Source organism: Salvelinus namaycush, chromosome 10, assembly GCF_016432855.1.
Source record: "Salvelinus namaycush isolate Seneca chromosome 10, SaNama_1.0, whole genome shotgun sequence".
NCBI classification, from domain to species: domain Eukaryota; kingdom Metazoa; phylum Chordata; class Actinopteri; order Salmoniformes; family Salmonidae; genus Salvelinus; species Salvelinus namaycush.
In genome coordinates, this window is record NC_052316.1 from 5,631,448 (window position 1) to 5,646,239 (window position 14,792).

The following is a 14,792-nucleotide window of genomic DNA, read 5'->3' on the forward strand; positions in this document are numbered from 1 at the left end:
CCCCGTCTTATCTCAGCTCACTGGTCACCATAGCAACACCCACCCATAGCACACGCTCCAGCAGGTATATTGCACTGGTCATCCCCAAAGCCAACACTTCCTTTGGCCGCCTTTCCTCCCAGTTCTCTGCTGCCAATGACTGGAACGAATTGCAAAAATCTCTGAAGCTGGAGTCTTAGATCTCCCTCTCTAACTTTAAGCATCAGCTGTCTGAGCAGCTTACAGATCACTGTAGCTGTTCACAGACAATCTGTAAATAGCACACCCGACTACCTCATCCCCATATTATTACTTACCCTCTTGCTCTTTTGCACCCCAGTATCTCTTCTTGCACATCATCATCTGCACATCTATCACTCCAGTATAATGCTAAATTGTAATTTGTTTCACCTCTAGGGCCTATTTATTGCCTACCTCCCTACTCTTCTACATTTGCACACACTGTACAACGATTTTTCTATTTTGTGTTATTGACTGTACGTTTGTTTATGTGTAACTGTGTTGTTTTTGTCGCACTGCTTTGCTTTATCTTGGCCAGGTCGCAGTAGTAAATGAGAACTTGTTCTCAACTGGCCTACCTGGTTAAATAAAGGTGAAATATATGTATCTTTTTTTTAATTCCGGTGGGCCAGAACTGATTGAATCGGCCCAGAATCGGGTGTCGGACTCAGCCCGGAATCAAAATTAATGACTGCCCAGAATCGGCCCATGTACATCGGGCTGTTTCCGTCTACCGGAATTCAGCCAAATTTGCCGGCATCTTACCAGAATCCCCCCAGAAGCGGCCCGATGCAAATTTAAGCAAATGTATACAAAATTACCTAATTTAGTAATTTTAAATATTATTATACATATAAATTATACCCATCCACAAAAAAAACATTTAGTCTCGGAGGAAACACCATACACCTAGTGACTGTGTTAGCGTGCATGAGCCTAGCTCGCCACAGGAGTCACTACAGCGCGATGGGACAAGGACATCCCGGCCGGCCAAACCTTCTCCTAACTCTGACGACGTTGGGCCAATTGTGCGTCGCCTCATGGGTCTCCCGGTCGCGGCCGGCACGGGTCTCGAAATAGCATTTGTAGAAACGCAGTTTGCCCTGCGACGCAGTGTCTTAGACCGCTGTGCCACTCTGGAAGTTCCATCCACAAAGTTTTTAATGTTTATCAATTGCCTTGCACAAAGTATCAAAATACTAAAATACTACACAGGACTCCTAAAGAATTTAATTTAAATGTTAATTGTATTTTTTGACCACAGAAACAATGAGAAAATATGGAAAAATAAATAAATGTTAATTATATAAAGCAGCCCGTGTAATCATCTGCCAGAGAGTAGCCCAATTGGCCCGAGCCCCAAGTAATACCTTTGGGCCAGATAACCCTCACCAGAATCGGCCCGAGACCCAAATAATATATACAGTTGAAGTCGGAAGTTTACATACACTTAGGTTTGAGTCATTAAAATTTGTTTTTCAACCACTTCACACATTTCTTGTTAACAAACTAGTTTTGGCAAGTCGGTTAGGACATCTACTTTGTGCATGACAAGTAATTTTTCCAACAATTGTTTACAGATTATTTCTGATTATTTTATTTATAATTCACTGTATCACAATTCCAGTGGGTCAGAAGTTTACATACACTAAGTTGACTGTGCCTTTAAACAGCTTGGAAAATTCCAGAAAATTGTGTCATGGCTTTAGAAGCTTCTGATAGGCTAATTGACATCATTTGAGTCAATTGAAGGTGTACCTGTGAATGTATTTCAAGGCCTACCTTCAAAATCAGTGCCTCTTTGCTTGACATCATGGGAAAATCAAAAGAAATCAGCCAAGACCTCAGAATAAAAATTGTAGACCTCCACAAGTCTGGTTCATCCTTGGGAGCAATTTCCAAACGCCTGAAGGTACCGCGCTCATCTGTACAAACAATAGTACGCAGTAACAACACCATGGGACCACGCAGCCGTCATACCGCTCAGGAAGGAGACGCGTTCTGTCTCCTAGAGATGAACGTACTTTGATGCGAAAAGTGCAAATCAATCCCAGAACAACAGCAAAGGACCTTGTGAAGATGCTGGAGGAAACAGGTACAAAAGTATCTATATCCACAGTCAAACGAGTCCTATATCGACATAACCTGATAGGCCGCTCAGCAAAGAAGAAGCCACTGCTCCAAAACTGCCCTAAAAAAGCCAGACTACGGTTTGCAGCTGCACATAACTGCACCACATATCACACTTTCACAAAATGCTTGAAGACATGGCTAAAGGTCAATCAGATTTGTGAACATGGTCCCTAGCTGTGTGTTGCCGCTTTCCATGTCTGTTGTCTGTAACTTGTGAGGTATGGAAACACTTTGTTGCTTTTATGAATTTTGTCTTGCTGCTTTTTGTTCTATGTTGCTCTGTCTGTATGCTACGTCTTGCTTGTCCTATGTTGCTATGTCTGTATGCTATGTCTTGTTCTATGTTGCTATTGTCTATATTGTAATTGTTTTTAATAACCTGCCCAGGGACTGCGGTTGAAAATTAGCCGGCTGACTAAAACCGGCACTTTTACTGAAACGTTGATTAATGTGCACTGTCCCTGTAAAAATAAACTCAAACTCAACTCAACTCAACATGGGGACAAAGATCGTACTTTTTGGAAAAATGTCTTCTGGTCTGATGAAACAAAAATAGAACTGTTTGGCGATAATGACCATCGTTATGTTTGGAGGAAAAAATCCCAACCATGAAGCACGGGGGTGGCAGCATCATGTTGTGGGGGTGCTTTGCTGCAGGAGGGACTGGTGCACTTCACAAAATAGATGGCATCATGAGGGAGTAAAATTATGTGGATATATTGAAGCAACATCTCAAGGTATCAGTCAGCAAGTTAAAGCTTGGTCGCAAAAGGGTCTTCCAAATGGACAATGACCCCAAGCATACTTCCAAAGTTGTGGCAAAATGGCTTAAGGACAACAAAGTCAAGGTATTGGAGTGGCATCACAAGGCCCTGACCTCTATCCTCTAGAAAATGTTGGGGCAGAACTGAAAAAGAATGTACGAGCAAGGAGGCCTACAAACCTGACTCAGATACACCAGCTCTGTCAGGAGGAATGGGCCAAAATTCACCCAACTCATTCTGGGAAGCTTGTGGAAGGCTACCCGAAATGTTTGACCCAAGTTAAACAATTTAAACGCAATGCTACCAAATACTAATTGAGTGGATGTAAAACTTCTGACCCACTGGGAATGTAATAAAATAAATAAAAGCTGAAATAAAATTATTATTATTATTCTCACATTGTTAAAATAAAGTGGTGATCCTAACTGACCTAAGACAGGGAATTTTTACTCTGATTAAAAGTCAGGAATTGTGAAAAACTGTTTAAATGTATTTGGCTAAGGTGTATGTAAACTTCCGACTTCAACTGTACATTTGGGTTAAGATAACTCTCACCGGAATCGGCCTGAGCTCAATCCCCGCATCCTAGCCATAAGTAATACTGCCGAAGGCAGCCCTGACTTGAGCCACATGACGTCGGCCGAGTATCACTCTCAGCCTGAATCGGCCCAGATCCACTGTGCTAGCTGGGGGATTTATTGTTGATTTAAGATTAAATCATCAACCATGTTTATTTGGCACTTAGTATAGTATTTTTTTATTTAAATTTAACCTCTTGATGGGAAAACATTTTTTTTTTTAATGAAGGTGAACATGTGCTCTTTATGACAACGTTAAAATTAGGTGAAATATACAGTACCAGTCAAAAGTTTGGACACCTACTCATTCAAGGGTTGTTCTTTATTTTTACTATTGTCTACATTGTAGAATAATAGTGAAGACATCAAAACTATGAAATAACACATATGGAATCATGTAGTAACCGAAAAAAGTGTTATCTAAATATATTTTATATTTGAGTTTCTTCAAAGTAGCCATACTTTGCTTGGACAGCTTTGCACACTCTTGGCATTCTCTCAACCAGCTTCATGAGGCAGTCACCTGGAATGCATTTCAATTAAGATGTGTGCCTTGTTAAAAGTTAATTTGTGGAATTTCTTTCCACGCTTGCTTCATTCATTCTTGTCCAGCGACATTTCAAGAGAACTCATCTCTTCCCCAGATGGCAATGGAATAAAGAGGGCACATTTTAGGGGCCTCCCGGGTGGCGCAGTGGTCTAAGGTAGCTGTGCCACCAGAGACTCTGGGTTCGAGCCCAGGCTCTGTCGCAGCCGTCCGCGACCGGGAGGTCCATGGGGCGACGCACAATTGGCCTTGCGTCGTCCAGGATAGGGAGGGTTTGGCCGGTAGGGATATCCTTGTCTCATCGCGCACTAGCGACTCCTGTGGCAGGGTGGGCGCAGTGCACGCTGACCAGGTCGCTAGGTGTACGGTGTTTCCTCCGACACATTGGTGCGGCTGGCTTCCGGGTTGGATGCGCTGTGTTAAGAAGCAGTGCGGCTTGGTTTGGTTGTGTTTCGGAGGACGCATGGCTCTCGACCTTCGTCTCTCCCGAGCCCGTACAGGAGTTGTAGCGATGAAACAAGACAGTAACTACTAATAATTGGATACCACGAAATTGGGTAAAAAAAAAAAGGAGGGCACATTTTAACAGCAGCCACTCATTAAATACAAATTACCTTTAAGTCTTAACAGTTGCTTCTCATGTTAAATATCAAACGTTGCCTCCATACTGGCATTCTTCCATATAAACAAATAAAACCAAAACCAACTGGGGAAATAGAAATAGCCTCATTTAGTTAGTTGTCTTTCCATCAACAAGTGTTAACAGTTTGCATTATGCAGCCAAAAACCTCAGTTGCGATGTCTGTTTTTATTAATTAGACCTGTATGTCTAAGCGTAGGTGAGTATGTCCTTGTAAATTCAATGTGACTGTGTGTATCATCAAGCCCTTGGTATGGTACGGAGTAAGCTAAACTGGGCGGAATAATGAGGCGGCCCGGCTGATGGCCAGACTGTGATGAGGAAAAACTGCTGAGAGAATGTAAACCAGCCTAAATGTGTAGGATTAGAGGGATTACGCTATGTACACGCAGCACATGCAGGAACAAAAATAAGCACACATGCTTCATTCTCCAATATATATATTTTTTTAATTGAACTGACAGAAAATTAGACCATTTAACAAGAGAATGTAAAACATTCCCTGTCTGACAAAGGGGGCCAGGACAGGAACGTGTAAAAGAGGGACGGAGGGGGAACAAAGAGATGCATGCTGGGATGTCAAGATTCTTCCTGTAGAAGCCTCGTAATGCCACCTGTGGAATAGAAAGGGCAGAGCAGTTAGAAGGATATGACGTGAATAGGCTGTGTTTGATCACTAAACACCTAATTCATTGCTTGTTTTTACAAGAAAGTTATGGTAATTAGGCCTATCTATATTTCAATGTTTATTAACCCTTCTCCTACAATGTCCGTGGCCCTGCGGAAATCTAGAGATGTTTTTTTTGCATGGGCTGCATCTCAATCCACCACATCCGCCGATATCACCCTTCCGCATCTGCGGCAAAAGGTGGCAGTGCTCGAGTGGTCAGACCATGAGACGTCCCAAAAACCGGTCTTCTCACGAAAAAGTCTAAAGTGTCCAAATGGTTTGGCCTACAAACTATTATGAGAATTCCCACGAACACGATGGTATTCGCCATTTTGCTCTAAGACCCCCACAAGCGTCACTGGACTCTTCTGAAGTCGGTTCAGCCAATCTGCCAACTTCTGTCTGTAGTGTCTGAACAGTTTGGGTTACACACTAATCTCTCACGAACACGTACATATCAATTGTTTTGTTCTAGGACGCCCACAAACCCCACAAGACTTGTCTGAAGGTCCCCTGTACCAGTTTTTTTTTAAATGAATGTAAGTATATATGGAGATATTTAAGGCATTAAACTAAGAGGTTAAATAAATATATATATATAAATAAAAATAAATACAAATAGCTTCCTGATCTTTGTTATATCTCAGATATAGGACAGACACTTCAGAACTATTTATTTTGTTTTATTTGGGACAATCTGTTCTTCCATGTAGTGAATCTGTTATGCAATGTGTTTCTATTGGCTAATAGCAGTAATGCCAAATTCAATGTGTAATCAAATTCTTTTTTTTAATACTGAACAAAAATATAAACGCAACATGTAAAGTGTTGGTCCCATACGCTGAAATATAAGATTCCAGGAATGTTCCATACGCACAAAAATCGTATTGCTCTCAACTTTTGTGCACAAATTTGTTTACATCCCTGTTAATGAGCATTTCTCCTTTGACAAGATAACCCTGATTCAACTGCACGATCATTACACAGGTGCACCTTGTGCTGGGGGACCATAAAAAGGCCACTTTAAAATGTACAGTTTTGTCACACAATATAATGTCACAGGAACTTAAAACTCCCTGCCTACAGCACCCGATGTCACAGGAAGGCCAAAAAGATCAGCAAGGACAACAACCACGTGCCTGTTCACCCCACTATCATCCAGAAGGCGAGATCAGTACAGGTGCATCAAAGCTGGGACCGAGAGACTGAAAAACAGTTTCTATCTCAAGGCCATCAGACTGTTAAATAGCCTATCACTAACAGAGAGGCTGCTGCCTACATACACAGACTTCAAATCATTGGTCACTAATAAATGGAACACTAGTCACTTTAATAATGTCACTTTAATAATGTTTACATATCTCGCATTACTCATCTCATATGTATATACTGTATTCTATTCTACTGTATCTTAGTCTATGCCGCTCAGACATTGCTTGTCCATATATTTATATATTCTTAATTCCATTCCTTTACTTAGATTTGTGTGTATTGGGTATATGTTGTGAAATTGTTCGATATTAGTTGTTAGATATTGCCGCACTGTCGGAACTAGAAGCACAAGCATTTCGCTACACCTGCAATAACACCTGCTAAACACGTGTATGTGACCAATAAAATTTGATTTGATTTTGATGGAGTCTGTTGCCAGAGAATTGATGTTCATTTCTCTACCATAAGCCAATGCCGTTTTAGAGAATTTGGCAGTACGTCCAACCGGCCTCACAACCGAAGACCACGTGTATGGCGCCGTGTGGGCAAGTGGTTTGCTGATGTCAACTTTGTGAACAGAGTACCCCATGGCGGTGGGGTTATGGTATGGGCAGGCATAAGCTACGGACAACGAAAACAATCGCATTTTATTGATGGAAATTTGAATGCACAGAGATACCGTGATGAGATCCTGAGGCCCATTCATCCGCCACCATCAGCTCATGTTTCAGCATAATAATCAAATCAAATGTTATGCGCCAAATACAACCTTAGTGAAATTTGAAAGTATTTACTAAAATAAACTGAATACAGGGGGTACTGGTACAGAGTCAATGTTAGTCGAAGTAACTGAGGTAATATGTACATGCAGGCAGAGGTAAAGTGACTATGCATGGATAATAAATAGAGTAGCAGCAGCGTAAAAATGGGGGTACAATGCAAATAGTCTGAGTAGCCATTTGATTAGCTGTTCAGGAGTCTTATGGCTTGGGGGTAGAAGCTGTTTAGAAGCCTCTTGGACCTGGACTTGGCACTCCGGTATCGCTTGCCGTGCGATAGAGAGAACAGTCTCTGACTAGGGTGGCTGGAGTCTTTGACAATTTTTTGGGCCTTCTTCTGACACCGCCTGGTAAAGAGGTACTGTATGGCAGGAAGCTTGGTCCCAGTGATGTACTGGGCCGTGCACACTACCCTCTGTAGTGCCTTGCGGTCGAAGGCCGAGCAGTTGTAGAACCAGTAAGGATGCTCTCGATGGTGCGGCTGTAGAACTTTTTGAGTATCTGTGGACCCATGCCAAAATCTTTTCAGTCTCCTGAGGGGGAATATGTGTTGTCGTGCCCTCTTCACGACTGTCTTGGGGTATTTGGACCATGATAGTTTGTTGGTGATGTGGACACCAAGGAACTTGAAGCTCTCAACCTGCTCCACTACAGCCCAGTCGATGAGAATGGGGGCGTGCTCGGTCTTCCTTTTCCTGTAGTCCCCAATCATCTCCTTTGTCTTGATCACATTGAGGGAGAGGTTGTTATCCTGGCACCACACTGCCAGGTCTCTGACCTCCTCCCTATAGAATGCCTCATCCTTGTCGGTGATCAGGCCTACCACTGTTGTATCGTCTGCGAACTTAATGCACGGCCCCATGTCGCAAGGATCTGTAAACAATTCCTGGAAGCGGAAAATGTCTCAGTTCTTCCATGGCCTGCATACTCACCAGACATGTCACCCATTGAGCATGTTTGGGATGCTCTGGATTGACGTGTATGACAGCGCGCTCCAGTTCCCGCCAATATCCAGCGACTTCGTACAGCCATTGAAGAGGAGTGGGACAGGCCACAACTAACAGCATGATCAACTATGCAAAAGGAGATGTGTGTCGCGCTGCATGAGCCAAATGACGGTCACACCAGATACTGACTGGTTTTCTGATCTATGCCCTTACCTTTTTTTTAAGGTATCTGTGATCAACATTAGAGGTCGACCGATTATGATTTTTCAACGCCGATACCGCTACCGATTATTGGAGGACCAAAAAGCTGATACCGATTAAATCGGCCAATTTTTTAAAAATGTATTTGTTATAATGACAAGTACAACAATACTGAATGAACACTTATTTTAACTTAATATAATACATCAATAAAATCAATTTAGCCTCAAATAAATAATGAAACACGTTCAATTTGGTTTAAATAATGCAAAAACAAAGTGTTGGAGAAGAAAGTAAAAGTGCAATATGTGCCAGGTAAAAAAGCTAGAGTTTAAGTTCCTTGCTCAGAACATAAGAACATATGAAAGCTGGTGGTTCAATATTCCCAGTAAAGTTAAGAAGTTTTAGGTTGTAGTTATTATAAGAATTACGACGCGTCGACTATTTCTTTCTATACCATTTGTATTTCATATACCTTTGACTATTGTATGTTCTAATAGGCACTTTGGTATTGCCAGTGTAACAGTATAGCTTCCGTCCCTCTCCTCGCCCCTACCTGGGCTCAAACCAGGAACACATCGACAACAGCCACCCTCGAAGCATCGTTACCCATCGCTCCACAAAAGCCGCGGCCCTTGCAGAGCAAGGGGAACAACTACTTCAAGGTCTCAGAGCGAGTGACGTCACCGATTGAAACGCTATTAGCGCGCACCCCGCTAACTAGTTAGCATTATCACATCGGTTACACCAGCCTAATCTCGGGAGTTGATAGGCTTGAAGTCATAAACAGCTCAATGCTTGAAGCACAGCGAAGAGCTGCTGGCAAACGCACGAAAGTGCTGTTTGAACGAATGCTTACGAGCCTGCTGCTGCCTGCCACCGCTCAGTCAAACTGCTCTATTAAATATAAAATCATAGACTTAATTATAACATAATAACACACAGAAATACGAGCCTTAGGTCATTAATAATGGTAAAATCCGGAAACTATCATTTAGAAAACAAAATGTTTATTCTTTCAGTGAAATACAGAACCGTTCCGTATTTTATCTAACAGGTGGCATCCATAAGTCTAAATATTCCTGTTACATTGCACAACCTTCAATGTTATGTCATAATTACATAAAATTCTGGCAAATTAGTTCGCAACGAGCCAGGCGGCCCAAACTGTTGCATATACCCTGACTCTGCGTGCAATGAACGCAAGAGAAGTGACACAATTTCACCTGGTTAATATTGCCTGCTAACCTGGATTTCTTTTGATTTTAAGATAGGCATTGATGTTTATTGTTAGGTACAGTCGTGCAACGATTGTGCTTTCTTCGCAAATGCGCTTTTGTTAAATCATCCCCCGTTTGGCGAAGTTGGCTGTCTTTGTTAGGAAGAAATAGTCTTCACAGTTCGCAACGAGCCAGGCGGCCCAAACTACTGCATATACCCTGACTCTGTTGCACATCAACACAAGTGACACAATTTCCCTAGTTAAAATAAATTAATGTTAGCAGGCAATATTAACTAAATATGCAGGTTTAAAAATATATACTTGTGTATTGATTTTAAGAAAGGCATTGATGTTTATGGTTAGGTACACATTGGTGCAACGACAGTGCTTTTTTCGCGAATGCGCTTGTTAATTCATCACCCGTTTGGCGAAGTAGGCTGTGATTCATTGATAAATTAACAGGCACCGCATCGATTATATGCAACGCAGGACAAGCTAGATAAACTAGTAATATCATCAACCATGTGTAGTTAACTAGTGATTATGTTAAGATTGATTGTTTTTAATAAGATAAGTTTAATGCTAGCTAGCACCTTACCTTGGCTCCTTGCTGCACTCGCATAACAGGTAGTCAGCCTGCCACGCAGTCTGCTCGTGGAGTGCAATGTAATCGGCCATGATCGGTGTCCAAAAATGCAGATTACCAATTGTTATGAAAACGATTAATCGGTCGACCTCTAATCAACATATGCATATCTGTATTCCCAGTCATGTGAAATCCATAGATTAGGGCCTAATGAATTTATTTCAATTGACTGATTTCCTTATATGAACTGCAACGCAGTAAAATCTTTGAAATTGTTGCATGTTGCGTTTATATTTTGTTCAGATTTGTTTTCTTTTTTAAATGATGCTTTTCAATATGATAATTTAAAGATTTTCATGAAGACAATTCATTAAGATAACCACAGTGGTGTGTATTTCAAATCCTCTTACATGCAGAGCAGGAGCATTTCTAATCCCAAAAGGCATGACACGATCTAAATCCCCTAATTGTATTTTTTATTTTTTTTTTTTTTTACATGTTGTACAAGCCTTCATGGGAAGTAATTGGGACCAATACAAACATAAGTGTGCTGAGCCAAAACGGACAAAACAATCTATCTCGGCTCACTCTTTGCTGTGCAATTACTGCCATTACAGATGGAGGGTTTGCCCTCAGGGGAAATGGCAGTATTGTTTACATTCCATATGCACCAATGGGTGCGAGCCAGTTTAGGCATGGGAACAAAAACCCAAAGACCTGCACTGTACCATTACCTCTCTCTGCTATCTCTGTACCAGCGATGGGGCAGAGCCACTCTGTCTGAGACTGCCTCACTGCTCTGTATAGCAAATTACAAGGTAATATTAAATATTCAGGCAGCTTGATCCTGAAAGTTTGAGTTCTTATACAAAGGGGAACGAATGGTCACTGTATGTAACTCTAGGCTACAGATCCAATGGGGTTGCGGTTCTAAAATATTTTAGCAATGTGACCCATCTACAGCTTTTGGTCAACAACACCGGTATCTAACCAGCACCCACTCTTTCAGAGAGAACCCATTATGAATGACCTGCGAACCATCAATGGATCCAGATCCATCATTTGGTAAAACAGATACATACCTTTTACGTTCACTCATCGATGTACTCAAAGGACTCCGGGGCCTCTGGCTCCTGTTCCTCCTCCTCGATCTTTGGGCCGTGGGCGGAGACGGGCTCCACCAGCTCCTCATCGTCCTCGCTGGTGTCTTTCATGATGATGATGCCACCAGTGTGCAGCTGAAGACAGACAGGGGACATGGACCAATGGCATGAGCGACTGTAGGCTGTTTGACCAATGACGAGTGTCTTTTTGATCTCAAGGGCGGTGTCGTGCTGTGTTAACACCCAACACCTTGTCTGCCTCCCCGACTGATCAGTACACCCCATCAAACATCACCCACCTGCCCCACAATAATCTCAACTCAAGAGAACACACTGCACCTCATACTGTTTAAATCTCACCCACTCTCCACTGTCAACACTGACTAGCAGGCTTATGCAATAATTGGACACATTTGACAAGGTTTCACAGAAGGCTCATGTCTACGTAAATCTCTGAAGCCGAGAAGTGAGAGAGGTTCTTTCAAAACAATCCACAGACGAGGTGATGGATAACAGTGAAGAGATTTATCGTGAGTGCAAGAAAGAACAGGTATTTTTTCAGTCTCTCGGTCTGCCTGTGAGGATTTTGAGGGGATGGTTGCCTCAGTAATACTCCGTTATCAAATTGCCATCGCAGTGGTTGTACTGTACATCAAGCAGCTTTGTTATCACTGTACATCAGTGTTATAGATATGGTTGTTTAAGATATGATGCGTTTCAGGTCCACACTAAAGCGTCTGGCATGGTGAGCACTGCACAGGATTGATTCTAACTCCTACATTATCACTGGGCAGCTAAGCTAACACTAAACTACTTACAGACCACACTACAAGGTCTTTGAAACAGTGCTCTGATTGCCTTCTATGGAAGAGGTGAAATTAAATAGTCACGATATGGAGGGACATTCTGTGGGAGGCACACCCTGACCCTGCAACAATAGATTGAAACAATACTCCCAAGTGGCGCAATGGTCTAAGGCACTGCATCTCAGTGCAAGAGGTGTCACTACAGTCCCTGGTTCGAATCCAGGCTGCATCACATCCGGCCGTGATTGGGAGTCCCGTAGGGCGGCGCACAATTGGCCCAGCGTCGTCCGGGTTTGGCCGGGGTAGGCCGTCATTGTAAATAAGAATTTGTTCTTAACTGACTTGCCTAGTTAAATAAAGGTTTAATTTAAAAAAAATACCTCTCAAGGTTGGATACAAAAAACAAAATGTGTAATGTTTTAGAAGATCGACGAGAGCAAAGAGGCACCTGTGTCACATGATATGACCCATGATGATTGGTCTTTGCTCGACTTGTGTTGATTTTACACGTAACCAGGCGATGCTCCTCTTTATAGGAGTGGGATTACGATAAATGTGCGGGTGACTGCATAATGCATATATCTCATTTTATTTACTGTGGAAACCTGTCAACACTTTGAGAGGGGCCAGAGTCCAGTGGTTTAATGCCGGCAACGTTAAGACTCAGTGGGTGATGATAGGGGTCAGATATACGGTCCAAAACCAAACAACCAGGGGTTATAATCTCAGACTAAATAGAAATAAAAGATGGCTGATAAAAGACAGCTTCATTGCTGGATTCAGAAACACACAAAAAAAAAACACAAACACACCAACAGTACGTACCGGTTTGAAGGGCTGGTAGCGGCACGTCTCGGGCATGTTGAGCACTTTGAGCTGGGCGGGCATCACTCTGGCTGGGTTTTCCATTAGCTGGAAGTTGGGCTCGGGCTCCTTCTTCTCTTTCTCTTTCTCCTCATCTTTCTTCTCCTTCTCAGCCTCCTGTACCTCCTGAGAGTCCAACAAACACAAACAATGCTAAGCGTTTTCCCCCCTCTTCCTGAGGAAAACCCATGACTCAGTGACTACAAAATGCATTGGATGATACAATAGATGTCAATGGCAATAAGCGTCACCCCGAAATAAAGTGGGCTTTTCATGTCACACGTTTCCCGACAACCGAAAAGTTTAAACTCTGGAAGATGTGTTGATTTGGAGATGGGTGATACACCTTATCTGTTGTGTTGCACTTGGTGGCCAGTGATTTGTTAGGCTATTTGCGCAAGACAATCTCACTGTTCAACTATCCAAACAATAAAACAAACTCCCCCTCTATAAGACACTGTGTGTCGGGTCTGAGTTATTGAATGGTACAAGGTCCTGTGGGGGGAGCAGCATGAAAATTAAGTTCATTTCACAAGCTTCTTTGGCCTGCCTTTTTTAGTGGGTGACTTTCCGTTTCTCTGAAATGGACACACTTTCTTTTGGTCAAGTTAGTGTGGGAGAGGTGGAAAAACTATTGTTATCCATCAATAATGATAAGCCACCAGGTATAGACAACCTTGATGGGAAACTAAGAATGGCAGCTGTATTGCTACCCCTATTTGCTATATAATTAACCAAAATCTAAAGGAGTGTGTCCACAGGTGTGGAAGGAAGCTAAAGTAATTCCACTGCCCAAAAAAAACAGCAAAGCATCTGTTGCTGGCTCTAACCGCCGCCCTATCAGTTTGCTGCCTGTTCTTAGTAAACTGATGGAGAATTGTGTTTGACCAAACAAATTGTAAGGGCATTCAACTTGTACTGCATTGACTAAGATGACAGATGATTGGTGAAAATAAATGAATAATAAGATGATCGCTGGAGCTGTATTGTTAGATTTCAGCGCAGCCTTTAATAATATTGGCTTTACATCACCTGCCATCACATGTTTGGAGAGTGTTCTTCAATTGAAGTTCTTCTGACATCAGATATGTACAGCACTCTATTTTTTACAAATGATTTGCCACTGGTCTTACACAAAGCTAGAATGAATCCACACAACATGTCAGCACCTACAGACAGTGAGCTCACTGAAATTATAAATAAAGAGTTAGTCAGTATCAGAATAGGTGATTAAGAATAACTTGGTCTTAAATACATATAAAACTAAAAGTATTGTAAACTCAGCAAAAAAAGGAAATGCCCTTACTGTCAACTGCGTTTATTTTCAGCCAACTTAACATGTGTAAATATTTGTATGAACATAACAAGATTCAACAACAGAGACATAAACTGAACAAGTTCTGAACAAGACTAACAGAAATGGAATAATGTGTCCCTGAACAAAAGGGGGGGGGTCAAAATCAAAAGTAACAGTCAGTATTTGGTGTGGCCACCAGCTGCATTAAGTACTGCAGTGCATCTCCTCCTCATGGACTGCACCAGATTTGCCAGTTCTTGCTGTGAGATGTTACCCCACTCTCCACCAAGGCACCGGCAAGTTCCTGGACATTTCAGGGGGAGAATGGCCCTAGCCCTCACCCTCCGATTCAACAGGTTTCAGACGTGTTCAATGGGATTGAGATCCGGGCTCTTCGCTGGCCATGGCAAAATACTGACATTCCTGTCTTGCAGGAAATCACG

The 14,792-nt window shown here is 42.2% G+C and overlaps 1 protein-coding gene across 1 annotated transcript in view; it reads right to left on the reverse strand.

The window, feature by feature from the left end:
- Window positions 1-5,092: 5,092 nt before the first annotated feature.
- Window positions 5,093-14,792, reverse strand: part of LOC120054610 (26S proteasome non-ATPase regulatory subunit 1-like) — a 102,178-nt gene continuing 92,478 nt past the window's right edge. The window contains exons 23-25 of the mRNA XM_039002084.1: window positions 13,014-13,178; window positions 11,362-11,517; window positions 5,093-5,276 (exon numbers count right to left, since the gene is read on the reverse strand). Of these exons, the coding sequence (XP_038858012.1) occupies window positions 11,371-11,517; window positions 13,014-13,178 (312 nt within the window). The 3' untranslated portion in view covers window positions 5,093-5,276; window positions 11,362-11,370. The remainder of the gene's footprint in view (window positions 5,277-11,361; window positions 11,518-13,013; window positions 13,179-14,792) is intronic.